General features: G+C 41.0%; 1 protein-coding gene across 6 annotated transcripts in view; it reads left to right on the plus strand.

The window, feature by feature from the left end:
• The window catches only part of shtn1 (shootin 1), a 94042-nt gene that overhangs the window by 54339 nt on the left and 12416 nt on the right, over positions 1-27287 (plus strand). For 4 of the 6 annotated variants that reach the window (XM_041209016.1, XM_041209014.1, XM_041209015.1 and 1 more), the window contains 5 exons: positions 4155-4249; positions 22090-22236; positions 23020-23173; positions 24480-24582; positions 26366-26445. In XM_041209016.1, coding sequence (XP_041064950.1) covers positions 4155-4249; positions 22090-22236; positions 23020-23173; positions 24480-24582; positions 26366-26445 — 579 coding nt within the window. Of the gene's footprint in view, positions 1-4154; positions 4250-22089; positions 22237-23019; positions 23174-24479; positions 24583-26365; positions 26446-26577; positions 26890-27287 lie in introns of those variants that run through there. The other 2 variants (XM_041209017.1, XM_041209019.1) reach the window with 2 other exon arrangements.

Here is a 27287-nt window from a genome sequence, read left to right on the forward strand (position 1 = left end):
AAATTTCCTAATGCCTATTAGTTACACAACACATCTAGTGCAAGCTTTGCAGACCCACTCAGTTTGATTTTCAGTCTATTTGGGGAACCACAGAAGGCTGTTTCTGACAACAGACCCCAATACACTGGACAATCCTTTAAGATAATGTGTGAGAAGTGGAGAATCAATCACACCACTTCATCACCACATTACCCAGATCCAAAGGGATTATATTGTTTGAACTGTAAAATCCATAATCAAGAAGTGCTGTCAAACAAAACTCGATCTACAAGTGGCCATGTTACACCTTGGAGTGACACCGCTCTGCAACTGTTTCTTCACCTGCAGAATTACTATTCGGCAGACAAGCATGGACAAATCTCCCCAGTAATCACTTGTCAATACTCTCAGGAGTACATGATGTATTACTTGAAAACAGGAGAAGATTAAAAATGGCCATGACCAGCATACTGGTAACGAATTACCCAACCTAATCGTTGGGTAGAAAGTTCGAGTCCAACACCCAACTGATTGCACATGGAATCAGCAGAAATCATCAGTGTACGCCCAGAACCAAGATTGTATCAAGTACAAACTCCAAATGACGTGACAGTGAACAAAACAGATGCCAAATCAGAACAATACCACAACCAGAAACACGGAGAAACCCTATTGCGAATATAACTAAGATGCATCACAAACAAAGCACCCCCAAGCAGCATTCTGAAACTAGGTTGTAGCCTCCAGCAAAGTTCAGCATGATTAAGAATGGATGGATACTATCACTATGTTTCAGAGACTTGTAAATTTATTGTTTTGCATAATTGTTTACTCAGACACAATATTATTTTGTTTTGTTGTCATGTAAATAGTTGGGCTTTTTTAAAGATAAACCTTTAGTTAGAAAAAAGGGGATGTTGTGATATGATGTATGTATCTTTAATAGAGTGTATCTCTATTAAATTGTTGTCAATCACTACCATCCCAACAAGATGTGATGTTTTCATCCCATGATTTGTATTCAGTCCGCAAGCAGCAGCAGTATCGATCAGTTGTACTATCCATAGTGTCCCAGACATATTTGTATATAGTCTTATCTTCAAATAAAGAAACCACGTTATTGTGTTAGCAATCCATGTCATTTGATTGGTACATTTACGTCAAAGAGAAGAATGCAACCACATTGACTATTGTTGTCTGCCTCAAGACCATTTGGCACAGAAACATCAAAATGGTGGCCAAATGAATAGTTCATTCCATAATGATTAGCATTCTTCATCTTCAGGTAGCATCCTCGATTATTTGAGAGTTGCCAAACCACTGCTTATGCCATGGTTGGACTACGAGTCAGCTTGAGGAGGCAAGCTGCAAAACTACCACAGCTGGAATGGGGATCAAATCCTGCGCTGTTAGCATTATTCTGAATCACACACTAACCATCTAGCCAACTAACCGTACCCCCTCCCCCCATAATTTTTTTAATGCACAGAAATGATTTCAGTGACATATTCTATTCTCCATACAGGTTGTGCCCGTAAACAAAAAAGGGCTGCATGCGCAAAGGTGGTGACAATCCCTCTGATCAAACCCTTGGATAAAACTTAAACTTTTAATCACTAGTAGACATTCAGTGTTGTTTTACAGTTAACTCTTTCTGCCGGCATAACATGCATCTCTAATATTTTACTACTCGACATTTTACTGCCACTTGTCTTCACCAAAGTTGTATCTATGTGAATTGGATAACTGCTTACAAAATGGATGGTTACAGTTGCTCTGATGCCTTTAATCTAGAATTTTAGTAATTGTTCTCCATTTACATGCTGGGAAAGTGTCACTCATGCTCATGCACTAAAACTATAAGATATGTGCACAGCATATTACTTCCTTAAGCTTCTGTGCTATCGGCCTCACTTGCATGGTAAAGGGAAGTGGAAATCTCTTTCCCTTTTAATCATGAAATTATTGGAGGAGTAAGTGATCAGTCACAAAATTTTATAAGTTGGTCTAGAAGTAAAGCAGAACATGTAGAAAAAGACCAAATGTAATATAATTACAATAACAGACAAATTGACTTCAAATCCAGCCAAGCTGAGATGTGAAACATACTTAAGATGTGTTGTCAACAAACATTGAATAAAATTGTTATTGAAGATTTAGGAAGCGTCCTTTGGTTTGAATATTTTGGAATCTGTAGAAAACAAACATAGATTCACAGTAATCAAATAGCAACTACAGTTTTATTAAAATCAGGGTGCATATTAATCAACTGAATAAGTAAAGAAATCTGAAGTGTAATTGAAATGTAATTTCCTACTATTTAAGCACACTGGCTGTTTTCTGTATTCTAAGGTTTTCCATTCATGGAATCTACACTGGCCCAAGTAATGCAAATTTTGAATAGACTTGCCTCAAAGTATTAATTTTTTTGCACCAACATGCACCACAGACTATTTAACTCATGGTTGCTGTTTGATTCTAAGACAGCATGAAAATTGTGTCCACAGCAAGTTATTACAGTTTAGAAACAATTTTCATGTCAAATACTGAGCTGGTTGAAACTGTGATGTGATTGATTATGGAACCTGGGTTCTTACGATAGCACTTAAAACTGTTTTCCAACCAGTGATTTTTTAAAAAATGTCTCCAAAATTGATAATAGGAGAAGGGAGATAGAGGAGAAAAAATAAAAGATTTTAAACTTTGTGTCAGATACAGTATGTAGAAGAGTAAAACTGAAGTCAATATAAAGAAAGAAAAATTACAGGCAAAAAATAAAAAGGATAAGGTCAAAAAAAATTAAGTGTTTGAATATTTTATTTTGTGCAAAGTTATGCTTTATCTTAATATTTTAGGATTAGTATTATCGTAGCAATGCTATTAATAATAATGGAGCCGCTTTACTGGTGGAATAGATGAGTAGTGGGAGAGCTGAAAACTTACCACATAGGTTGGCACAAAGAGTTGAGTTTCTTTTAACCTGATGACTATTTTTTAATTAAGGATGTTGCTACATAATGCTACTAGATAAAGTGTCTCAAAAACGGCAACCTCAGGACCAGGTTTGTGCCAGATTTCAGATCTGGCCTGTTTTCAGATTGGGTGGTTCAGATCAGGCAGTTCTGGCCAGGTTGGTTTGGGTCAAGGGTCTCTTGGACCACTTAGACTTTGGGAAAAGACAGACGCACGAAGCTGATAACTAGTTGGTGCACCGATGCAGCACCTTACCAAACAGGCTAGTAAGTTATTTTAATTATGATGATTAAATTTCAAGCATGGTAGCTTTAAAAAAATGTCTGGCGTTTGGACATTGCTGATTTTCGGATAGCCAGGTTTGAGACACTGCACCTGTATTTCTTTTATTTTATAAAAAAGGAAACACCCAATTTTGTTCTGCTGTTATCTTATGATAAAAGCAGTTACTGATTCCCCTTCAGCTGCAGCTGTGTATGAATGGAATTAAGAAAGGTAGATCTGGATGTAACAGTGTTCCTTGCTGTTTCCTCTCTTGTCAGGTCATTTTGGAGAACATGTATCGCTCTTTAACCTAGAGCATGGAATAGTCTGATGAGCAAACCTCTTCATGATCAGTGTAGATGAAATTTCATTTCAAATAAGAGAGCTGGACAATGTCTACCCAGTTCCTCCGCCCACATCCTCAATTCCATCAATAAAAAATCTGGTGCTCCATCTAGTGATGTGACTGAGAAGAAGCAAAACTTACTCAACTGAAGCAAATAACAGAGTTATTTAGGAATAAAAACATTGGCTGTCTTTGTGTTTAATACGAATTTGGAAACTCAAACTCATAAATTTCTGTGAAGTGAAATGCTGCTGCCATAAAGATGCTTTAAACATTCTTTTTTACATTTCAAAAGAGAGAGAATTTTAACAGGGTTTTAAAAAGAACATAAGTACTAGTGATCAATGTAGATTCAAATTAATTTTTAATAATCCATTAGTGGCATTCAGGGACAAAACTAATACAAATATTCCTTCAGTTTACACTCAGGCTTACAAGGCATATGTTACAGACATATATTTATTGTGTCTGAATTTATGTTTAAAAGTGAATAGATTCACTGATAGAGAAAATTACTTATGCTTCAAAATGTGATGGCATAACTATGTAAAAGAATCGATGACAACATGTTGAATATTTGTGTTTCTTTAAGTTTCCGTTATGGCCCTGGAGGAATATGAGGACCTGGAAAAAAGTCTGGACCTGGAGAAGGACCTTCGAAAGGAGGCAGAGTCCTTTGCCCATGAGGTATGAAAATCAATGGCAGACCTATTTTTTGCAGTGCATCTGAACAGTTAGAGACATTTTCAAGACTACAAAAAATATGGTACGATCCCAGAATAGGTGCGAAATTGTATTTCACAATTTCACTCCTTTGAAAGCTTATTATTCATACATTATTTAGTAACACTTTAACTAGCATTTTCTTTTCAGGTACATAAACAAAATGTCATAATGAAAGTCAGATTAGCCAATCTGGTTAATTAAATTGTATATGATATAATCATCAGATAAGCACATAGGGACATAAGTTTCCATTTAATTTAGCTTTTCAATTAATTTTCTTATTTTTCAAGCCCTCTCTCCACCCCACCCTCATGTACAGTTTTCTGCTTGAGTTGCTAGAAAAATGATCTTTTCCCAAGAATGTGCCAGCTCTTCAAGCATTATCTCGGACTGAAGTGTCCAAATTTTAGCCTCGGTGAACTAATTAAGTCTGTACAATGGAACCTTGCAGCCACCTATAATGCTTGCATCAATGTAACGTGTGAATTTCCAACTAATGCTGGCTGCCAATGCTGACAATGTTCTTCTTTATATTGTGTCCTCCAATATGTCAACAGCATTTAGAACAACCCTTTCCAAACCTTCTGGCTCAAAAAATTAAATTGGGACAAACCAATGAGCAAGAAATAAAAATATATGATTTGGCAATTTGGCTGGCTTTGTGAGCCTGGCTGTCAGAATTTATAAGCTACCTTAAGGTCTGGTTACTCGCCGTATGATTGAACTGACAGACTTGTCAGTTGCACAACTTTAGACAGAGTGGTTGTATGCTTTTTATAGGTTTGAGATTTATATCCTTGTGGCACAACATGGTGCAGCTGGAGGCAATTATAAAAAGGTAACAAGGACCGTTGTCTCAATAACTTGAGATTTTGGTTAGAATAGAGGATGGAATAACGATAACCTAGCCCTACCAGAAAATGCTGACATCGATTCTGCATTCAATTGTGCTCTAAACAGTCTGTGCATCATTTGACATCGACTGGTGTAATTTGGAATGAGTCTTGATTGCAAAAGCAGTGCTCATTGTCATCAACCAAACACTCGATTAACATTCTGATCCTCCCACTCCTGGAGTCATCAATGTGCCTTAAAATGTTCAAAAGTCATCAGAACTCATTAAAGTTTTGGAAGTGATCATTCGTGTTCAAAAGCGATCATTAGACATTATAGGTATCAAAGCAATCAGGAGGATATCAGTATAGTTTGCTACATGTTAGGATGGGGAAAATAAACAAATATTACCACTTATTTCAAAATTTTTCCTGAGAACTTCCCCATTTTTCATTTCATTTCAGGTCAATGATTTCATTTGATCTCTATTAGATGTCAAATGATGACTGAAAAATCGCCTCGGAATGCAGATCATCGCAAATAAGTGCAAATGAAACTGATATGTGCAGAATGATGCCAACATTTTTGGGTGGGAGAATGCCTTTGCCCAAAAATGAATTTGAGTTGAAAATTGCTGTGGTTACAGAAAATTGTCATTGGTTGTACTTGAAAGAGAGAAGAAATAACACTGAAGAATTAAAACTGGGTTTTGATCGCCCAACTCAATGGTATAGGTGAGACGAAAATGTAGTGATTTAGTCATTGGACTGTGAGAGAACTGAAGAATGTGAACACTGTGTATGCAGTATGAAAGAATGTAAAGAGACATGCTGAGTAAGCTTTTTGTCTCGCACTGTTCAGGATAGGTCACAAGATTAACAACAGTAAAGGGAACAACATGAGAAGAGAGTGCTGATTGGTTAGCTAGCCATTCGTTGACAGCCATCCCCATATTGCTTTGACCAATAAGACAACTGGACTGGTAATGCAGAGACCCAGATTAATGCCCTGGTGACCCAGGTTCGAATCCCACAACTGCAGATGCTGGAATTTGAATTCAATAAAAATATGGAATTAAAAGTCCAATGATGACCATGAAACCATTGTCGATTGTTGTAAAAACCCATCTGGTTCACTAATGCCCTTTAGGGAAGGAAATCTGCCATCCTTACCTGGTCTGGCCTACTATGTGACTCCTGACCCACAGCAATGTGGTTGACTCTTAAAGCCGTCTGAAATGGCCAAGCAAGCCGCTCAGTTGTATCAAAACGCTTAAAAGTAAATAAAAAGGAATGAAACCAGACAGACCACCCGGCATTGACATAGGCACTGGAAGCGAAATCAGCAAATCCAACCCTGTCAACTTGCAAATTCCTCCTTACTAATCACTGGGGCCTTGTGCCACAATTGGGAGAGCTGTCTCACAGACTAGTCAAGCAACAGCCTGACATAGTCATACTCACAGGGCTGCATCTTCCGGTCGGTGAGCGGGGGCGGGGCCCAATGTCACCCTGCGTCATTTACATTTTCAGGTCAGCGGGCATGCAGCCCTGCCGACCTGTCAGCAGCCACTTAAGGCCATTAATAAAATAATTGAATCAATCAATGGACCTGCCTGTCCGACCATAAGGTTGGCGGGTAGGCCGGGAGCCCAGGCGAGCTTCCAAAAAAACATGAAACCTCATCCATGGGCAGGATGAGGTTTCATGAGGGTATTAAAATTTGTATTAAATGTCTAAATAAAAGAAATTGACATGTCCCAGTTCATGTGACAGTGGCACATGAGGGGACATGTCAGTAATTTTTTTTCTAATCTTTACTCAATGTTTCAAACCTGAGCCAATCTCCCTGAGGCAGCACTTTGCCTCAGGGAGACCTGTGCACTCTTTTGCGCGCATGCATGGAAGAGCGCATCCCAGCTCAGGGAATCCCATCCCCCAGCCCTGCCCACACAGGGAGCACATACTGCTTCCTGGCGGACATCATGCTGGGCAGGCCTTAATTGGCCCGCCCATGTAAAATGGCAGTGTGTCCCCAAGCAGGGGCGCCGATCGGGAACTCGCCCACTCACGCCTGCTCCCGCACAAGTCCCCTAACGGGGGGAAGATTCTGCCCACAGAATCATACCTCACAGACACCACCATCACCATCCCTGGGTGTGTCCGGTCCCACCAGCAGGACAGACCCAGAAGAGGTGGCGGCACAGAGGTATACAGTCGGGAGGGAGTTCCCCTCAGAGTCATCAACGTCAATGCTGGCCCCCATGAAGTCTCATGGAATCAGGTCAAGCATAGGCAAGGAAACCTCTTGCTGATTACCACACACCGCCCCTCCTCAGCTGATGAATCAGTGCTCCTCTGTATTGAACACCATTTTGAGGAAGCTTTGAGGGTGACAAGGGTGCAGAATGTACTCTGGGTGGGGGACTTCAAAGCCCATCACCAAGAGTGGCTCAGTAGCGTCACCACAGACCAAGCTGGCCAAATCCAAAATGACATAAGTTGCTAGACTGCGTCTGTGGCAGGTGGTGAGGGAACCAACAAAAGGAAAAATATACATGACCTCACCCTCACCAACCTGCCTGCTGCAGATGCAGCTGTCCATGACAGTATTGGTAGGAGAGACTGCCGCACAGTCCTTGTGGAGACGAAGTCCCGCCTTCACTTTGAGGATACCCGCCATCAGGTTGTGTGGCACTGTCAACATGCTAAATGGGATAGATTTCAAACAGCAACTCAAGACTGGGCATCCATGTGGTGCTGTGGGCTACCATCAGCAGTAGAATTGTACTCAACCACAATCTGTAACCTCATGGCCCGGCATATCCCCTACTCCACCAGTACCATCAAACTGGGGGATTAATTCTAGTTCAATAAAGAGTGCAGGAGGGCATACCTAGAAATGAGGTTTCAACCTGGTGAAGCTACAATACATGTCTACTTGCATGCCAAGCAGCATAAGTAGCAAGTGATAGACAGAGCTAAGCAATTCCACAACCAATAGATCAGATCTGCAATCCTGCCGTGTCCAGTCGTGAATGGTGGCATTGGATACTGCAAAGTCTATGGGCCTTGACAATATTCTGGCAATTGTCCTGAAGATTTGTGCTCCAGGACTTACCACACCCCAAACCAAGTTGTTCCAGTCCAGCTACAACACTGGTATCTACACAGCAATGTGGAAAATTGGCCAGGTATGTCCTATACGCAAAGAGCAGGACAAACCCAACCAGGCCAATTACTGCCCTATCATTCTACTCACGATCATCAGTAAAGTGATGGAAGGTGTCATCAACAATGCTATCAAGTGGCACTTGCTTAGCAATAACCTGCTCACTAATGCTCAGCTTGGGTTCCACCAGGGCCACTCAGCTCTTGATCTCATTACAGCCTTGGTTCAAACATCGACAAAAGAGCTGAACTCCAGAGGTGAGGTGAGAGTGACTGCCCTTGACATCAAGGCCGCATTTGTCCGAGTGTGGCATCAAGGATCCCAAACAAAACTGGAGTCACTGGGAATTGGGAGGAAAACTCTCCGCTGGTTGGAGTCATACCTAGCACAAAGAAAGATCGCTGTGGTCACTGGAGGTCAATCATCTCCGTTCCAGCACATCACTGCAGGAGTTCCTCAGGGCGCGTCCTTGGCCAACCATCTGCAGCTGCTTCATCAATGACCTTCTTTCCATCATAAGATCAGAAATGGGGATGTTCGTTGATGATTGCACAATGTTCAGCACCATTCGCGACTCCTCAGATACTGAAGCAGCCCATGTCCAAATGCAGCAAGACCTTGACAATATCCAGTCCTGGGCTGACAAGCAACAAGTAACATCCGCACAACAGAAGTGCCAGGCAACGTCCATCTCCAGCAAGAGAAAATCTAACCCTCGCCCCCTTGACATTCAATGGCATTACCATCACTGAATCCCCCGTTATCATCATCCTGGGGGTTACCATTGACCAGAAACTGAACTGGACTAACCATATAAATACTGTGGCTGCAAGAGCGGGTTAGAAGTTAGGAATCCTGTGGCGAGTAACTCACCTCCTGACTCTGCAAAGCCTACCCACTGCCTACAAGGCACAAGTTAGGAGTGTGATGGAATATTCCCCACTTGTCTGGATGAGTGCTGCTCCAACAACGCTCAAGAAGCTTGACAGCATCAAGGACAAAGCAGCCCACTTGATTGGCACCCTTTCCACATACATTCACTCCCTCCACCACTGACGAACAGCAGCAGCAGTATGTACCATCTAAAAAATGCACTTCAGAAACTCACCGGGGCTCCTTAGGCAGCACTTTGCAAATCCATGACTGCTACCTTTAGAAGGACAAAGGTAGCAGATGCATGGGAACACCACCACCTGGAAGTTCACCTCCAAGCCACTCGCCATCCTTACTTGGAAATATGTTGCTATTCTTTCACTGTTGCTGGGTCAAAACCCTGGAACTCCATCCCTAATAGCACTGTGGGTGTACTTACACCACATGGACTGCAGTGGTTCAAGAACGCAGCTCTTGAGGGCAGTTAGGGATGCGCACTAAATACTGGCCCAGCCAGCGATGCCCACATCTCGTAAATAAGTAAAAAGAAAGATGGACCTGCCTGGTTTGAATTCAGACAAATGCTTGGCAGTTAACTGTTCCTTGCTGCATTCTCCATGGCAATGCCACTACCAAACAGAGGTCACATGCCAACCAATCAGCATTCTCTTCTCATGCACTATAAATTGTTGTTCCCTTTACTGTTGGTAATCTTGCGATCTGTCCTGATGAGTGCAAGATGAAAAGCTTAGACAGCATGCTTCTTTATTTCAGCAATACTAAAGTTCTGTGCTATTAAGCGACTATCAAAGAATGTGCCGAATGTAGCGTGGAATTGTCAGCAAGAGAATGGAGTTGGATATATGAGTGGAAGAAATCATTAAAAAGAAATAAAACAGGACTGGAGAGCGAGTCCAATCTTTGGGAACATCTGAATTGATAGAACAAAGAGTTGGCAAGTCAGCCAAAAATGAAAGCATAGGTAATGAATGCAATTTGACAAGAAATTAGTTAATCATGAGCACAGCATAATTGAGTGGTATTTTATGATCCCAGCTTATGTTAATACTGGACAAGTCAGATCCCGGAGTGAAACCTGGTTTGAGGGATGGAGGAAAGTTATTGAACAAATTCACAGGAGTCTGCTGATGAACTTTTAACACAAAAATAAAACATCTATTAAACAAGAAAAAAATGAACTTTATTATACTAGACAAAAAGGTTGGAAAGATCTCAATACCAACACAAGAAAATTATTCAGATCACACTATTCCTTTACCCCAGCAATATCTTTATAGACGCATACAAATACAGAAAGATAAAACAATTTACAATGTCTAGCTTATACTCTAATATTCAGGGTAAGCATGAGGCACACAAATTAACAGACACACTGTAGTCAGATGCACCATATGACAAAGTAAATGACAGATGCAACCAAAGCAGATTCCATGGATTGCTCAACAACCCTCTAAACATTTGTCACATTGAGCCAACCAGTCTCACAGAAACTTTGTCTTTCTCATGAGGGTTTCCAACCTTCACATTTGGAGAGCTTGCCTTGGAATTCTCTTCAAACATCGGTCCCACTCAGACGGCTTCAATAAGACTCCACCTCTAGGGTTTCAGTCTCACTTTCCGAGATTCCTTTCCACTGGATCTCTGAGTGCACTCAAGTATCACCTTCCAAGCACAATTTCAGGTCTTTGTCCATGCCAAGCGAAACACCACTGCCCAAAAGGCCTGCAGTAAGGAGTCACCAACCTTTGGCTGCTTCCTCGGATCTTCAGATCTTCTCTCAAGCCCACTTCACTTCATCTGCTCCTTGCAGCTCTCTCTCTCTTTAACTCAGAGCCTATTGTTCTGCTCCTTTCTTTTAACTTCTTAACTTAACTTTGACCTCTGTGACCTCTTTCTGGTCCCTGCCTTTGTCCCTGTTTGAGACTTTTGTTACAACCGGGATGAGAAGAGTGCGTGAATTATCAAGCTCCACTACTCCTCAGGCTGTACCATTAACTTAAATGTTTAATTTTCTCACCAAAAAGGCCAATTGTGTGCCTATACCTCTAGTACCCTGAAGAAAAGAGATTCTGTCCTGGCTTCTTTCGAATGACTAATTTATTTTAAAACAAAACTTCTTTTAAAAAGTTGCAAGTACTGGTTAGTACACAATTATAATTGGGAAGTATAAATATCTATCTTTTCATAAAGAATTCTCCCAGCATACACACACAAAAATAGAACAAACAGATAGAGTCTCTCTGCAGAGATGGGTTTTGGAAGATGGGCATTATAAAATGAAGGATAAAGGCCATAGGGTCTGGACAAGTTTCCCTCATGTGAGGACAGGCCGTTGGTCACGGTGGATGCCTCGATAGTTCTCACCACTGGTCTCAGCTTTGCAGGTCAAAATGCAGACTGGTTATACTCAGGTGAGGGTTCTCTGGCTACAGGTTGATAGTCATACACAATTTTAGGCAAGGTAGAGAGTGAGAGAGCCAGTCAAGATCTGTTGTTGCTCTCCAACAAGCTTATCTTCCAAATGAGCAGGTTCACAACTTTAATTTTTTTCTCCTGCCATATGATAACCTTTATGTTTCCCAGTTTTTCATTAATTAAAGTGCTTTGCCAGTTCAACAAAAAACAACTTCTTCTCAGGTGCCACATAGGTCAGGTGATTTCTTGGAAGAGGCCTGCTTGTTTACAGTTCCAAGATGAACTTATGATCTTTTTTAAAAAAAAACAGGTTAGCATCCACTTGTCCAGAGCATGCCAAATCCTTCCATTTTGTTAAAGAAAACTTCAGTATTGAGATATATGCTTCTTGCATGACTCCGCCCTTAAGAGAGAAGACATGATTTCCAAATGTGTTTCATCGCAAAGTATACAGAAAAAAATATGTACAACATATAAACAGAATTCAACATGCACGCACTCAGCTTGATAGAGAACCTGTTCTGTTTTCTGACTTTCTTGCTTTCCAGACGATTATTAAAAATTTACATTCTTGATGATACATCAGCACTTCTATATCCTTCCCAGCAATATGAAAAATCTTCACGTTATAAGGTTGTAATAGCAAGCTCCATCGGAACGGTCTGTCATTCTGAGTCTTAAGTTTTTCCACAAAGGTGAAAGGTTATGTCAGTATATACTAATGTTTCTTTGCAACCATGATGGATATATACCTCAAATTGCTTAAGAACCAGTAACAATCCCAGGCTTTCCTTTTCTACCATAGAGTATCTCTTTTGATGCCGATTTAATTTTTTTAGGGCAGGACTTTGAGGTCCTTGGGCAGACGTGGTTGGCGAGACAAGGAGTGGCCAGGAAACGGCCCATCACCTGCAGTCAGCCCCCAACGGTGATTTCACACTGGCAGGTCAATTAAGGCCCGCCCAGTGTGAAACTTGGCTCATTACTGGACAGGAAGGGCCAAGCGGGGGTGGGTGCCTGTTGGCCGCTGAGTCCAACGGCGACCTGGCGGCCAGTTTAAAAACTGCCCAGGCAGCCCCAGAAAGGCTGCCACGAAAGGACGTCAGTTCTGCGTTGTCTTAATGGAGTCGAATGGCAGCTGGAGATACCAGGCTAGAGGGCAGATCAGGTGGGCACTTGGCCCCCCCCATTTTTCAGATGAGTGTCTCGCGGCCCTGCTGGAGGAGGTGGCTGGCGGGAGGGACGTCCTTGTGCTCAGAGATGGGAGGAGGAGGCCGTTGCACCTCACAAAGAGGGAATGGGAGGAAATGGCAGCACTGGTGAGCAGCCATAACGTGGTGCGGCGCAAATGGGTGCAGTGCCGGAAGCGCTTCAATGACCACCTGCGCTCAGGAAGGGTGAGTACCGTGTTGACATGGGTAACTGTACAGAGGTGTTAAGGTGTGGCCATACCCCCCGTGGAGCTTAAGGGATGCTAGAGTCTAAGTGCCAATTGTCAATGATGCCAGAGCTGGCCAAGGGGGTGAGCCCTGGCTGCTTGGACTGAGTGTCTTGTCCTTAGAAAAGTACCCCACTGGCTTCTCTATGCCTGATTCATCTTCTTGCAATAAGACCACACCCACCCCCAAGTCACTAGCATCAATTGCCAACATGAATGGTTTAGCAAAATTAGGGGCAGCTAATACAGGTTCATTAGTTAGAATCACCTTCAGCTTCTCAAAAGCTGGCTTGCACCCTCTTGACCATGCCACCTTTGCAATAAATTCATTAATGAAACCGCTATTGTGCTGAGGTTTGGCACAAATTTACGATAGAAATCACACATCCCTAAAAATCTCAAGGTTTTCCATTTAGTTTTTAAGACAGGGAATTCCATCAAAGCCTGTATCTTCACTGTTCTTGGCACATCTTGTCCCTGCCCTACAATATGCCCTAAATAAGTTACTTAGGCTTTTGCTAACTCACTTTTTTGCAAGGCTTATTTCTAGATCTGCTGACTGTAATTGATTAAATAAGGCTTCCAGTTGTTTTAAATGGTCTTACCATGTATTGCTATAAACCAATACATCATCCAAGTAAACCACACATTTAAGAACATTAATGATCACCTGATTCATTAGTCTTTAGAAAGTGACTGGGGCATTTTTTAGTCCAAATGGCATTACCCAGCATTGGTGTAGCCCATTTGGCATCACAAAAGCTGATGTCTCCTTAGTTCGTGACATTAAAGGTACTTGCCAGAATCCTTTCAACAAATCTATTTTAGTAAAGAACGTGGCACTGCCAACCGTAAGACATAGGAGCAGAAATTAGGCCATTTGGCCCATCTAGTCTGCTCCGCCTTTCAATCATGGCTGATAAGTTTCTCAATCCCATTCTCCTGCCTTCTCCCCGTAACCTTTGATTCCCTTACCAAGCAAGAACCTATCTATCTTGGTCTTAAATACACTCAATGACCTGGCCTCCACAGCCTTCTGTGGCAATGAATTCCATAGATTCACCACTCTCTGGCTAAAGAAGTTTCTCCTCATCTCTGTTCTAAAAGGTCTTCCCTTTACGCTGAGGCTGTGCCCTCGGGTCCTGGTCTCTCCTACTAATGGAAACATCTTCCCCACGTCCACTCTATCCAGGCCTTTCAGTATTCTGTAAGTTTCAATCAGATTCCCCCTCATCCTTCTAACCTTCATCGAGTATAGACCCAGAGTCCTCAAATGTTCCTCATATCTTAAGCCTTTCATTCCTTTGATCGTTCTCGTGAACCTCCTCTGGACCCTCTCCAGGGCCAGAACGTCCTTCCTGAGATACGAGGCCCAAAATTACTCACAATATTCTAAATGTGGTCTCACCAGAGCCTTATAAAGCCTCAGTAGCCCATCCCTGCTTTTATATTCTAGTCCTCTCGAAATAAATGCCAACATTGCATTTGCCTTCCTAACTACCGATTCAACCTGCAAATTAACTTTAAGAGAATCCTGGACTAAGACTCCCAAGTCCCTTTACCCTCCAGATTTCTGAATTCTCTCCCCATTTAGAAAATAGTCTATGCCTCTATTCTTCCTACCAAAGTGCATGACCTCACACTTCCCCACGTTGTATTCCATCTGCCACTTCTTTGCCCATTCTCCTAACCTGTCCAAATCCTTCTGCACCCTCCCCGCCTCCTCAATACTACCTGTCCCTCCACCTATCTTTGTATCATCTGCAAACTTAGCCAGGATGCCCTCAGTTCCTTCTCTAGATCATTAATGTATAAAGTGAAAAGTTGTGTTCCCAACACTGACCCCTGCGGAACTCCACTAGTCACCGGCCGCCATCCTGAGAAGGACCCTCTTATCCCCGCTCTCTGCCTCCTGCCAGGCCGCCAATCTTCTATCCATCTTCTATCTACCTTGCCTCTAACATCATGGGCTCTTATCTTACTGAGCAGCCTCCTGTGCGGCACCTTGACAAAGGCCTTCTGGAAGTCCGAGTAGATAACATCCATTGGCTCTCCTTTGTCTAACCTACTTGTTACCTCCTCAACCCTGCCAATACAGTCTTCCATACGAGGGATTGGGTAAGAATCCATTTTTGTTACAGCATTAACTTTTCTATAGTCTATCAGAATCTAGTTGCCCCCTCAAGTTTAGGCATGAACGTTACTGGAGAACACCAACTGCTTTGACTAGTCTCAATTAGGTGATTTTCTAACATATACTGAATTTCTGCTGTCACTTCTGCTTGTTTCTCTGGACTTAACCAATATGGATATTGTTTTATATGAGAAAATTCCTCTACATCCATATCATGTGTGGTTAAAGTTGTAGATCCTGGTGTATCCCTACAGATCCCTTTAAATCCTGTAAATTACCCCACTAGATCTTCTCGTCCTACCACTAAGTATGAAAATATGGTATCTAACGATGCTAATATTTCAGTGATAGGTAACCAAATAGTAGGAGGTTCAATTTGTGAACTGTCTGAGTCTCCTCCCTCACTTTCATTGTCTCTTTCATCTTCCACTATTCTCACAACTTGACATACCTACTGCTTCCTATCTCCTTCCCTTTGATGGTATCATTTTAACATATTGATGTGACACAGCCTATTCTTTTTCCTATGATTTGGTGTATTTATCAAATAACTTACTTTACTAACCCTCTTAATTACCTTGTGAGAACCACTTAACCGTGTTTTCAGAGGTTCCCCCTGTAAAAGCAATAACACTAACACTTCATCTCCTGCTTGTCATGTTCGGGTCGCAGCTTATTTATCTGCCCATTCTTTCATCTTTGTTTGAGAAACTTGAAGATGTTCTTGAGCCACTTTGCAGGCCCCCATTAGCCGTTCCTGGAACACAGACACATAATCTAACGAAGATTCGTCCTCCTCTCCTAAAAACTTCTCTTTGATTATTTTCAGAGGACCTCTTATCACATTGGTGAATCTCGGGTAGCAAATAAAAGAATATCCAGTCTCTTGTCCCAATCATGGGGATGTTCATGACAATATGCTTTAATCATTGTTTTGAGAGCTTGATGGTACCTCTCTAATGCTCCCTGTGCTTGTGGATGATATGCTGTGGACTTTAACCATTTTATACCCAAACTATTCATTATGTTCTGAAAAATTTTAGACATAACATTGGAACCTTAATCCGACTGCACCTTTACTGGTAATCCATATCGAGTAAAAAATTATTTTAACTCCTCTATAACTACTTTATCCATAATTGTCTTTAAAGGGACAGCCTCTGGAAATCGAGTTGTCATATCCATAATTGTAAGTATCCATATACTGGTGTCCTGCTTTCAGTTTTGGTAACGGTCCTACACAGTCCAGTAACACCTACTGAATGGTTCCTCAAAAGCTCGTATTGAAATTAAGAGTGCCGGTTTGATTGCATGTTGTGGTTTTCCTACCACCTGGCACATTTTCCAAAACTGCACCATGTCCTTATGAAGACCTGGTCAGTAAAACTGCTGGTTTATCCATGCTTGAGTTTCTGTATCTCTACATGTCCTGCCAAAGGAATTTCATGTGCTATCCATAATATCTCTTTACAATATTTGGGTGCTACCACTGCCTGATGAACAATTGTCCACTCCTCCTCTGCAGGTCTGTGAGGAGGTCTCCATTCCTCATTAGAATTCCATTTCTAACATTCTGGAACTGCCTTAGCTTCAGATTCGGCTGATTGTGCTATCTTACTTAGCTCTGGATCAGCTTCTTGTTGAGCCTTAACAAGAGAAGATTTGTTAAACATCTCTTTCAGATTATCTAAGTCTGTAAAGAAAGGTTCAGCCAGCCAAATGCCTGTCTGTATCACTTTGACCTTTGATGATGGACTTTGCTTAGCCATTGCTCTGTTCATCACAAATGAAGGAAAAATTCCTGGAACCTTTTTCTGTAACTGCTCCATCTCTTTAACTTCACTTGGGCTTTCTGTAATTATGGGGGAAGCTACTACCTTTGCTCCAGCTAAATCATTCCCCAGGAGCAAATCAACTTCATCTACGGGTAACTGCGAGCAACCCCTACCGTCACTGTCCCAGCCAATAGGTCACACTCCAAGTGCACCTGGTACAAAGGTACAGGTGTATACTCCCCACCAATGCCATTGACTAAAACTTTAGCTTTTAATGTGCTCCCTGGTGGAAAAGTTATGCCTTTCCCCAGCAAAAGTGTTTGAGTGGCTTTGGTATCTCTAAGTATGATTGTTGGTTTAGGTATCTCATAAGGGATTACTTTTCCCCTTGACAAAAATTCTTTATAACTCTCATGTATCTCATTCACCTCTCCTGCAGCAGTGTCCACATTTGGTTTCACAGCTGCAGCTAATGCTATAACTTGATCTGTTGTCTGCCTTCAGTCAGGGCTGCTTTTCCTGAATCACCCTTATGTACCCCAACAAGTTCCATGGATTTCTCATGCAACTTCCAGCAATTGGTATGAACATGTCCCACTTTGTTACAATGGAAACACTTTGGCTTTTGAATCATTTCCACCCTCAGCACCTTCCTTTCTGGCCAGAGCAGGAGTTTCCAGGATATGCCCAGCTGTCCCTTCTCCTCCCTGTCTACTTGCCTTCCTTTCATCTTCCCATCTTCTATCCTTCTCAGGTTTGTGGGGACGACAGAAAAGGGTTTAGATTTATGGACCAGCTCATAATCGTCAGTCATCTCTGCTGCCTGTCTAACTGTTTTAACTCTGTGGTCTTCAACATAGGGTCTAATTACAAAGGGAAGTGAATTTTTTAATTCTTCCAAGAGAATTATTTCTCTAAGAGCTTCATACGTTGTCTCTACCTTTAATGCCCATATCCAACGGTCAAAATTACTTTGCTTTACCCTCTCAAACTCAATATAAGTCTGCCCAGGCTGTTTCCTTATATTCCAAAATTTCTGCCTTAACTCATGCACTAAGAATAGCCTTTTTTACTACTATATAATCCATCGATAGATATCTCTTCTGAAAGTGAAGCATAAAAGTTCTACCCACCAACCTATTCTGTAAGAGCCATGTCCAGGTCTCACTTGGCCATTTCATTTGCTGAGCTACCTTCTCAAATGAAATAAAGAATGCCCCTACATCCCTTTCCTCAAACTTCGGAGGAGCCAGTACAAACTTAAACATCTCGCCACTAGGCTTTGGTTAGAGGTTTCTTCATCATCAGAACATTCCTCAGCATCAGAGGCCTCATTTTTAAGGCCCAGCCTTTTAAGCTGATATTCCCTTTCTCGTTATTTCTCTCTTTCCTTTGCCTCTCTTTCTTTATTCTTCTTTCTTTAGTTCCAGCTAAATTCTCTTTCATTTTCCTCTTCTGCCCTTTTTTTTTCTATTCTGCTCCTCTTTACTTTTCTTCTCTTTCTCTTTCCTTTCCTTTTTCTTTTGCCTCCAGCCTTTTCAGTTCCAATTCTCTTTCTTTTTATTTTTCTTTTGCCTCTAATTCAAGTTTTCTCAGTTCCTTTTCATGTTCAAGTTGCTTCATTTGCAACTGGATCTTAGCTAACTCAATTGGCTCACCCCCTGGAGAATGTGATCTCTCTGGTATCCCTTCCAATTTTAAATGCTGCACAATTATTTCAACTAGGTCTGCTTTCCTTGCCCCTTCAGGTAATTCTAACTGCAGCTCATCCACCAAATCCATTAGCCCACTCTTGGTTAATTTCTGTAAACTAATCAAGGTTACATCTTCCATCTGTAAAAAAGCCTTAGCAACTTCCAACACTATTTTAGTCTACCAATGTATAAGAAACCTAGTCTCTGTCCTTTTATCTCTTACCAATTATTATTTCACATTCAATCAGCCTCTGTCCGCGTTTCAAATCCCGCAAGAACTCCCAATTTATGTTACGACCGGGATGGGAGGAGTGCACAAGTTATCAAGCCCCACTATTCTACAGGCCATACCATTAATTTAAATGTTTAATTTTCTCACCAAAATGGCCAATTGCTTACCTATGCCTCTAACACCTAGAAGAAAAGAATCTCTAACCAGGCTTCTTTCAAAAACTCAGAATGATTAATTTAAAACAAAACTTCTTTTAACTAGTTGCAAGTGCTGGATAACACATAATTATTAATACACTATCTAACTTTTCCTAAAGAATTCCTCCAGCACACATGCAGACACAAACAAACAAAGGACAAACAGATAGAGGGCGAGTGTCCTGACGTCATTGAGCACTCGTGCGATATTTCAGCCTTTGAATGCGCACGAGAGTCGGCAGCATGCCCGCCAACAATTAGGAGTCCTATTAAGACCATTAACCTATTAATCAACTGTGATTTTTTGATGCCCATCCAACATTACGTTTAGTGGGCGGACAAACTGGCAGACAGCCTTTACCTTTTTGGGGAAACCTCATCCTAGGATGGGACAAGGTTTCTGATATTAATTTTTTTTAAATGCACAGAATTTTCACCTGGTGTATGTTCCAGTGACTGATTCTGATGCGTGGGCATTTCTTCCCGGTTTTTACCGTCTTTATTTTTGGCATTTAAATTCTTCAACTCCCTGAGGAAGCTCTTCAACACTCACCCTCTTCCCACCCTGACCCCAGCAGCGCTGAGCCTTTCAGCGTGCCTTTCACACAGGCTGGCTGTTAATTGGCCAGCCAGCGTGAAATCGCAATCAGGGGCCGATCGTGGTCGGGGGTCCATTCCCCAGCGTCTCCCGGGCTTACCAAACTAAAAAACCTGCCCAGGGTCTCTTTGCAGAGATGGGCTTTGGAGGATGGGCATTATAAAACAAAGGATAAAGTCCACAGGGTCTCAGTGCTGTCGACCTGGAGTTCTCTTGCGTGCTGGTCCCGATGGATGCCTGGATGTTCTCACCACTGGTCTCAGCTTTGCAGGTTCAAATGCAGACTGGTTACATTCAGATGATGGTTCTCTGGCTACAGCCAGACATAATTATAGGCAAAACAAAAACAGAATTACCTGGAAAAACTCAGCAGGTCTGGCAGCATCGGCGGAGAAGAAAAGAGTTGACGTTTCGAGTCCTCATGACCCTTCGACAGAACTTGTGTTCGAGTCCAAGAAAGAGTTGAAATATATTTCAACTCTTTCTTGGACTCGAACGCAAGTTCTGTCGAAGGGTCATGAGGACTCGAAACGTCAACTCTTTTCTTCTCCGCCGATGCTGCCAGACCTGCTGAGTTTTTCCAGGTAATTCTGTTTTTGTTTTGGATTTCCAGCATCCGCAGTTTTTTTGTTTTTATAATTATAGGCAAGGTGGAGAGAGAGGGAGCCAGTCAAGGTAGCCTTCTTTCCTCAGCTTACTATCCAACAGGCTTGCCTTCCAAACAGGCAGGTTCACAACTTTTAAGTTTTTTTCCTCAGCCATTTGTTTGCCTTCTTGTCTCCCAGCTTTTCATTAATTAAAGTGTTTTGCAGTTCAACAAACAAACAACTCCTTCTCAAGTGCCATATAGGTCAGGTGATTTCTCGGAAGAGGCTTGCTTGTTTACAGTTCCAAGGTGAACTTATGACCTTTTTAAAAAAAATCCCACATTGGCATTCTGTTATAAAATATAATTTTCATAATATTGTTGTGATTTATTGTAAAGGTAGGTTAATAGTGGGGTTTGGATTTGTTCTCTGCCTGAGGTTGTGTGTGTGGGGCAGGGTTTAATTGAATTGGAGGCAGCTAATCTGGAGCTTTTGAGCTATCAGAAAGGAAGCTAGGTTTGAAATGCTAAATACGCAAACATGGCTAAAGTTTTATTATGTGAGGCGTGAGGGACAATTGCATTTTTTAGATAAACCAGAGTCATGGATTTCAAAGAGATGGTAAAGTGTTACACTGAGCCAACAGAGGCTAAGCCAAACAGTGTGTTTATTTTTCCTAAAAATTACTGATAATATGAGCACTGTGGAAGATTTATATTATGGAAAAAGTAAAGTTGCAAAGACATATTGGAGCAGTAGAATTTACATTAAAAAGGGAGAAATCTGTATAAAGGAGATGAGATTATGTGTAAGGGAGAAGGAATTCTAAGATCTAACAAGTGAGAAAAGTCTCCAGCCTCTATCTACCAAGCTGTTGTCTACAGGAACCAAAGCTACAAGAATTTACTTTGAATATCACTGTGCAGGGTATTAGTGTGCCTTGGCTGGGTCTGTTAAAATCTATGTTGTTTTACTGTTGCCTTAATGGAGGTGTTAGTGGGAGCTAGATTAATTAGGAGATCTAGGAGTTATTATAGTAGTCATTTGTAGAGCTATGTATGTGCTTAATATCCTTTTTTTTTCAATTAATAAATGTTTAATTCAGTTTTGTAAGAAAATCTCTAAGTCGTGGTGGGCTCATTACTACTGAATTCAAGGCACGCATTTTGAAATAAAGTACAAATTGCAAAAACAGTTGTGGCAGCTGTTTCAAGTTTCCTCTAGGGTTTTAGCAGCTCAGCATTTACCATCTGCTATGCCATAATAATTCACAGATCCAGATCATGCCAAATCCTTTCATTTTTTAAAATAACACTTCAGTCTTGAGAAATTTGCTTCTATTACTTTCTTCCAGCACCCCTCCCTGTCCCCCTCCCTGTTTCCTGCACCTTGGGACAACTTCCTTGGTAATGGCGCTCCAGTTCAGGTCAACTGATCTCCAGTTTTGCACTGTTTCACGGCACACATGGCCTGTACCCGGCCTAAAGATGGTAAAAGACACCAACTGCGTGTGTGCAGCCACTTCCCGGCCTGTGCACGTGCAGAAGGCCCTAGGTGCTCTGGGAACTGGAGCTTCCAACCTCTGAGCTAAGTATTCAATTTTTGTAACAGAAAGACCATGTGACCTGCATGCTGCTTGGTGCCATTCCCAGACATTAGCTTTGAGATGCTCAAGACAATGAAAATGACTCACCAGGTGGGCAAGAACAAACTTCGAAAGGTGCATAACAAAGGGAACAAGATCACCAGTAGTCATGCTGAAAACTAAAATAACGATAATGGATTTGGTCAGAAATGTGATTGCATTTTAAAATTATTTGTCTTTATTGCAGATGCTTGTGGAACAAAAGAAACTTAAAAGGCAAAGTCAGATTCTCATTCAGAAGATGGTGCCTAATGAACAGCTCATGAAAGCACTTGATGAACTGGCTATTGTGACAGAGACTATAGAAGAAGAGAGAATTCTGCATGAGAGAAAGGTAAGATGCCCATAGCACATCGTGTGAGATTAATCCTCGAATATGTATTCATTTAATAGAAATGTGTTTTTAAATTTATTCTTGGGATGTGGACATGGTGTGGTAAGGTTTACATTTGTTGCTGATCCCTAGTTACCCTTGAAAAGGTGAAAACCTCCCTTGCTAAACCACTTCAGAGGCCAGTTAAGAGTCAACGTGTTAGTGTGGGATTGAAATCACATATAGGCTAACCAGATAAGGCATGTTTCCTTCCCTAAAGCACATTTGTGGACTAGATGGGTTTTTAATGACAATCAGACAGTTTCATAGTCACTTTTATTTTTGCCAGTATTTTTAGTTCCAATGTGTTTTTTGAATGGATTTCAAATTCTCAAACTGCTGTGGTGGGATTTGGATCCATGTTTAGATTATTTGTCCAAACCTCTGGATTACCAGTCCAATGACAGATCCAGTGCACTATACTTACAATAAGCATGATCTTCCAACACCACAAGTTTTATTCAGTATGTTTTTCAATCTTTTAAAGGACACTTATTTGATTAGACGGTTATTTGGATTGACTAGTTAATTTACAAATCGTTAACTTGCTGATATTAAACATCAGAAGAACATGTGAAGATGCATTGCAGTTTTTAGTCGAGTACAGGAGATAGTAAATTTTAGATGCTGTTAAAAAGAGATCGTAGGAGACATAATGAGAGAACTTAAAGACATTTAGAAGACGCATGCAACATAGCACACATCGTCAAATCCAGTGTAATTCTTTTCTCCTTATGCTGTCAGCTAAAGGAGATGGAGGAACAATTAGAAGATTCTACCCTCAAGAAGGAAATAAACTCATTGATGAAGCAGCTTGAGTTTCTCAAAGAAGACAAAGAAGAACTCGAACTCAAATGCCAAAATTATTACCAGCAAGTGAAGGATCTGAAACACACCAGTAAAGTATTCTGCACTGTAATGTAATATAGACTTGCAATAATACATTTTACCTTGGTGCTAATACAAAAGCAAGATACTGCAGATGATGGAAACCTGAAATAAAAACAGTGTGTGCCTGAAGTACTCAGCAGGTCAGGCAGCATCTGTGGAGGAAGAAACAGGGCTTAATGTTTCAGGTCAATGACCAATGTGCTGCTTAACTGCTGAATATTTCCAATATTCTGTTTTCATTTTTATAATTTTGTTCTAGACTACGCAGATCCAGTTTGAATTCTCGAAATTACTTGCGAAATCATTTGAAAACATTGTCAATTGCTCCCCCACAATGTTTGTGGCACTTTCAGCTTCTTGATTGTAGTACTAAATCGGAATTGCTGTGCCAACATAAAAACTTAACATTTTTTCCAATTTCTTTTGAAATTGTGAATTACAAGACCATGATGCAGCGGTATGGCATGATTTGTTATTTATCTGGTTTTACACATTGTGCAACAACTCACATTTATATTGCTTTCCTCACATTCAGACAGGCATCTTAGAGCTCTTTATAATAGGAGGAGAGGGATTCAGTGGGTATGAGCATGAGGAACGAGCAAAAATGGAGAAGCTATGGATTACTAATGGTATAAGCAAAGGGGATGATTTTGGGGAGATTTTTGAAAGCAGGAAAGCGGGTGGCAAGCTTAAAGACAAATAGTTCGGGGGAACAAGCTGGAGCATAGTGGATGAATGGATGATCATCAATTGTGGTGTGGAGAAAACATGATTCAAGATAGGGCTTTTTTAAATGATCAGAGCATGTAGGAGTAGAGAATGGGAATAGATCTTGCATGTCAAGTGAACAAAACAGTGCTTTGAGAATGAGATCAAGAACTTTAAAATTGACTTGCTGGAGCACAAGAAGGCAGCAAAGCTGGAAGATGGCAGAGTTGATGGGTGTGTGGGACTAGGTGCAGGGAAAGATGTGATCTGCGACATTTTGGATGAACTGATGGTTGAAGCAGGGATATTGATTTGGAAGGACTGGAGAAATTAAATTTTCAGTGGTGAAGGAATGGACAAGGGTTTCAGCAAAGGCAGAGATGGGATGGTGACTGGCAATGTTGAATGGTTAGAAGTAACTGTCGCTGGTAGGGCAGAAAATATGGCAGAGAATGATGAGCCCAGTGAGCACAAACACAGAAAGTATTCACCTCAGTGACTCAAATCTAAATGATATATCTCTTCACAGAATTTCATTACTATTTTCAATGACTTGCAGCTACTAGTACCATAAGATTTAAACTCTGGTACTTCTGTTACAGTTGATAAACTGCAGAAGCAGATCCAACAAGCAGAAAACTCAATACCGTTGCCACCTCCTCCACCTCCTCTTCCAGTGCCATCACCCTCTTCAAGTCCTCTCAAGTAATAAAACTATTTTTTTCCTATTCTCAATTTTAGAGATACATGAAATAGACTAATTTCACAATGCATTGGAGTTTCAAAATAGAATGAGTATCTAACAACAAGATTTGGGAACTATTTAACAGTATATTAAATGCACAAGCATTCTATTTACTATTATTTACACATTAACATTGTACAGTAAAGTCAATTTCATACAAAGGAAATCAATTATAGCTATTGTAAGGTTGTAACATGATCATAAGAAACTTGAGAGCTATATAACTTCATCAATATCTCTTTATAAAGCCTTGTCATCCTAAGCTACTTGTGGCTGGATTGAATGATTGATCTGTTGGGTAGTGGCAACACCAGACTCTGTATACCGTTGGATATCTCTGGCAGCATCACTACTGTTCTTGCTGGCCTTCAGACAAATGCAGTGCTAGGGGAGAACTGAATAAAATACCTCTTGTCATGAGAGTTTTTGGACAATAGGAAGGGAGGTGCAAAGCTGCAGTGAAGATAGTTACAGGTCACAGTCTTGTACATGCCTCAAATCATCCACAATCCTACTGTAGAGAGAGTTCAAAATCTAGAAGGTTGACGTGCAGCAATTAACCTTTCTATTCGAAGAAGCCTTTGATGCAATTTCCAACTGATATCTACAATGTGAATGTGCCTGTTATGCCTGTAATAACTAGCTAAAAAAGCATAATTTACGAATTCCATGCAGCAATATGCAGAAATCCACTTACTCAACACAATTTGCTACAACACAATAAACAGTCAGGAAATGTGTGGAGTTTTGCAGTCCTGATGTTACTACTTGACAATCTCCAGGCATTACACAATAATTTCCAGCCTTAGAAATTTTTCTAAAGCAGTAATATCATGAATCTACTGCTGATGGCAATGAGTATTGGAAATTCAGTAGCTATTGACTGTAGTTATCTTAATCTAGGCACTACATTTTGAAAATTTAGGTCTGCTTTGTTAATCAGATTTGCGCCAGTTGGTGAAGTCAAAACTAAGACACATAGCCTTTCCTTGCTGAGAGTTTGTTGACTTTGTTCAGTGTTAACACTCCTCACCTCCACCCAGTGTCCCAGCTATCCCCTATTTATATGTGTTCAAATACCCATCACCTATTTCCCTTAACAATGTAATTGACATTAACACATCTTAACAATGTAATTAATAAGACATTGACATACTTTCCTCACCATTTTCTAACCACTGAAGAGATAATTTCACAAACATATGCTGCTGGTAGGCAGGAGTGAGACTTCCCATTGCCAGGGAGCATTCATAAAATTATACCTTAGATGATGGGCACTAGACATTTAATAGGATATTTCTTGGGTTTGGTATGAAGTTTTGTGGAAAATTCCTTGTAAAGCAACATGTTTGTTAAAAAAGATTAATCTTACCATAAGAATATTTGAAATGATTTGAAAAATATGACTTTAATAAACATTGAGTAAGATTTGTAACGTTAGACAACAGGATTTTTCAGCTGAAGATAGAGGTGATCTGCCTTCCCACGGGAAGCCATACGCACAGGTAAGGCCAGTTAAAGAATTACCTACTTTTTTTTTGGTCTTTCTTACTTGCACTGGCCATGAGCATGTCTACCCCCACAGGGAGTGTATAATGGTAGAATTAGCCAGAATTATTAGCATGATGATCAGTTTATTATCAGTGAGCTAAATTGAGAAGTTAGGTATTGTACCTTTTGCAGAATAACTTATGTTAGCATCTGTATGGAGGCTTAAGGAAAAATATATTTATATTTCAACAGAAATCTTATGATGATCATCTGTAAAAGACAGAAAGCATCCAATTTATCTGGGTTTGAAAAAGCCCACTCTAAGGAATCAGGTAAGCATGTGTTGCTCATATGTATCGTTAAATATGCTTTTAAAACTAAGTTAAATATTGGTTAAAATATAACTCAGATCTCCAACGTGAAAGGTTAATTACTTAAAATGGCATTTTATTTGAATTGGTTAGCACACCGATGTCATCTGCCTGCTAACTCTATGTTTTTATCAAGAACAATACTTGTGATGTCCTTTCAACAAGCTAAGAAAACATCAATGTGCTGAAACAGTCCACGCCCATTGACAACATCCAGGCTTGGGCTGATAAGTGGCAAATAACATTCGCAGCACACAAGTGCCAGGCAGTGACCATCTTCAACAAGAGAGAATCTAACCATTTCTCCTTGACATACAATAGCATCGACATCAACCTCCTGGGTTTACCATTGACCTTATTAGACCAGCCATATAAATAGCGTGGCTACAAGAGCAGGTCAAAGACTGGGAATTCTGCAGCAAGTAACTTGCCTCCTCATTCTAAAAAGCCTGTCAACCATCAATGAGGGACAAGTCAGGAGTGTGATGGAATACTTGGCTGCATAAGTCCAGCTCCTAAGTGGCAAGTAACATACGCACTAGACAAGTGCCAGGCCATGACTGTCTCCAACAAGAGAGAATCTAACCATCGATCCTTGACGTTCAACAGCATTACCAGCACTGAGTTCCCCACGGTCAATGGCCTGGGAGTCACCATTGAGCAGAAACTGAACTAGATCAGCCTCCTAAATGCCATGGCTACAATAGCAGGTCAGAGGCTGGCAACTCTGTGACGAGTGACTCACTTCCTCATTCCACAAAGCCCTTCCACCACTTAGGGGGCACAAGTCAGGAGTGTGATGG

Source organism: Carcharodon carcharias, chromosome 17, assembly GCF_017639515.1.
Source record: "Carcharodon carcharias isolate sCarCar2 chromosome 17, sCarCar2.pri, whole genome shotgun sequence".
Taxonomy (NCBI): Eukaryota; Metazoa; Chordata; class Chondrichthyes; order Lamniformes; family Lamnidae; genus Carcharodon; species Carcharodon carcharias.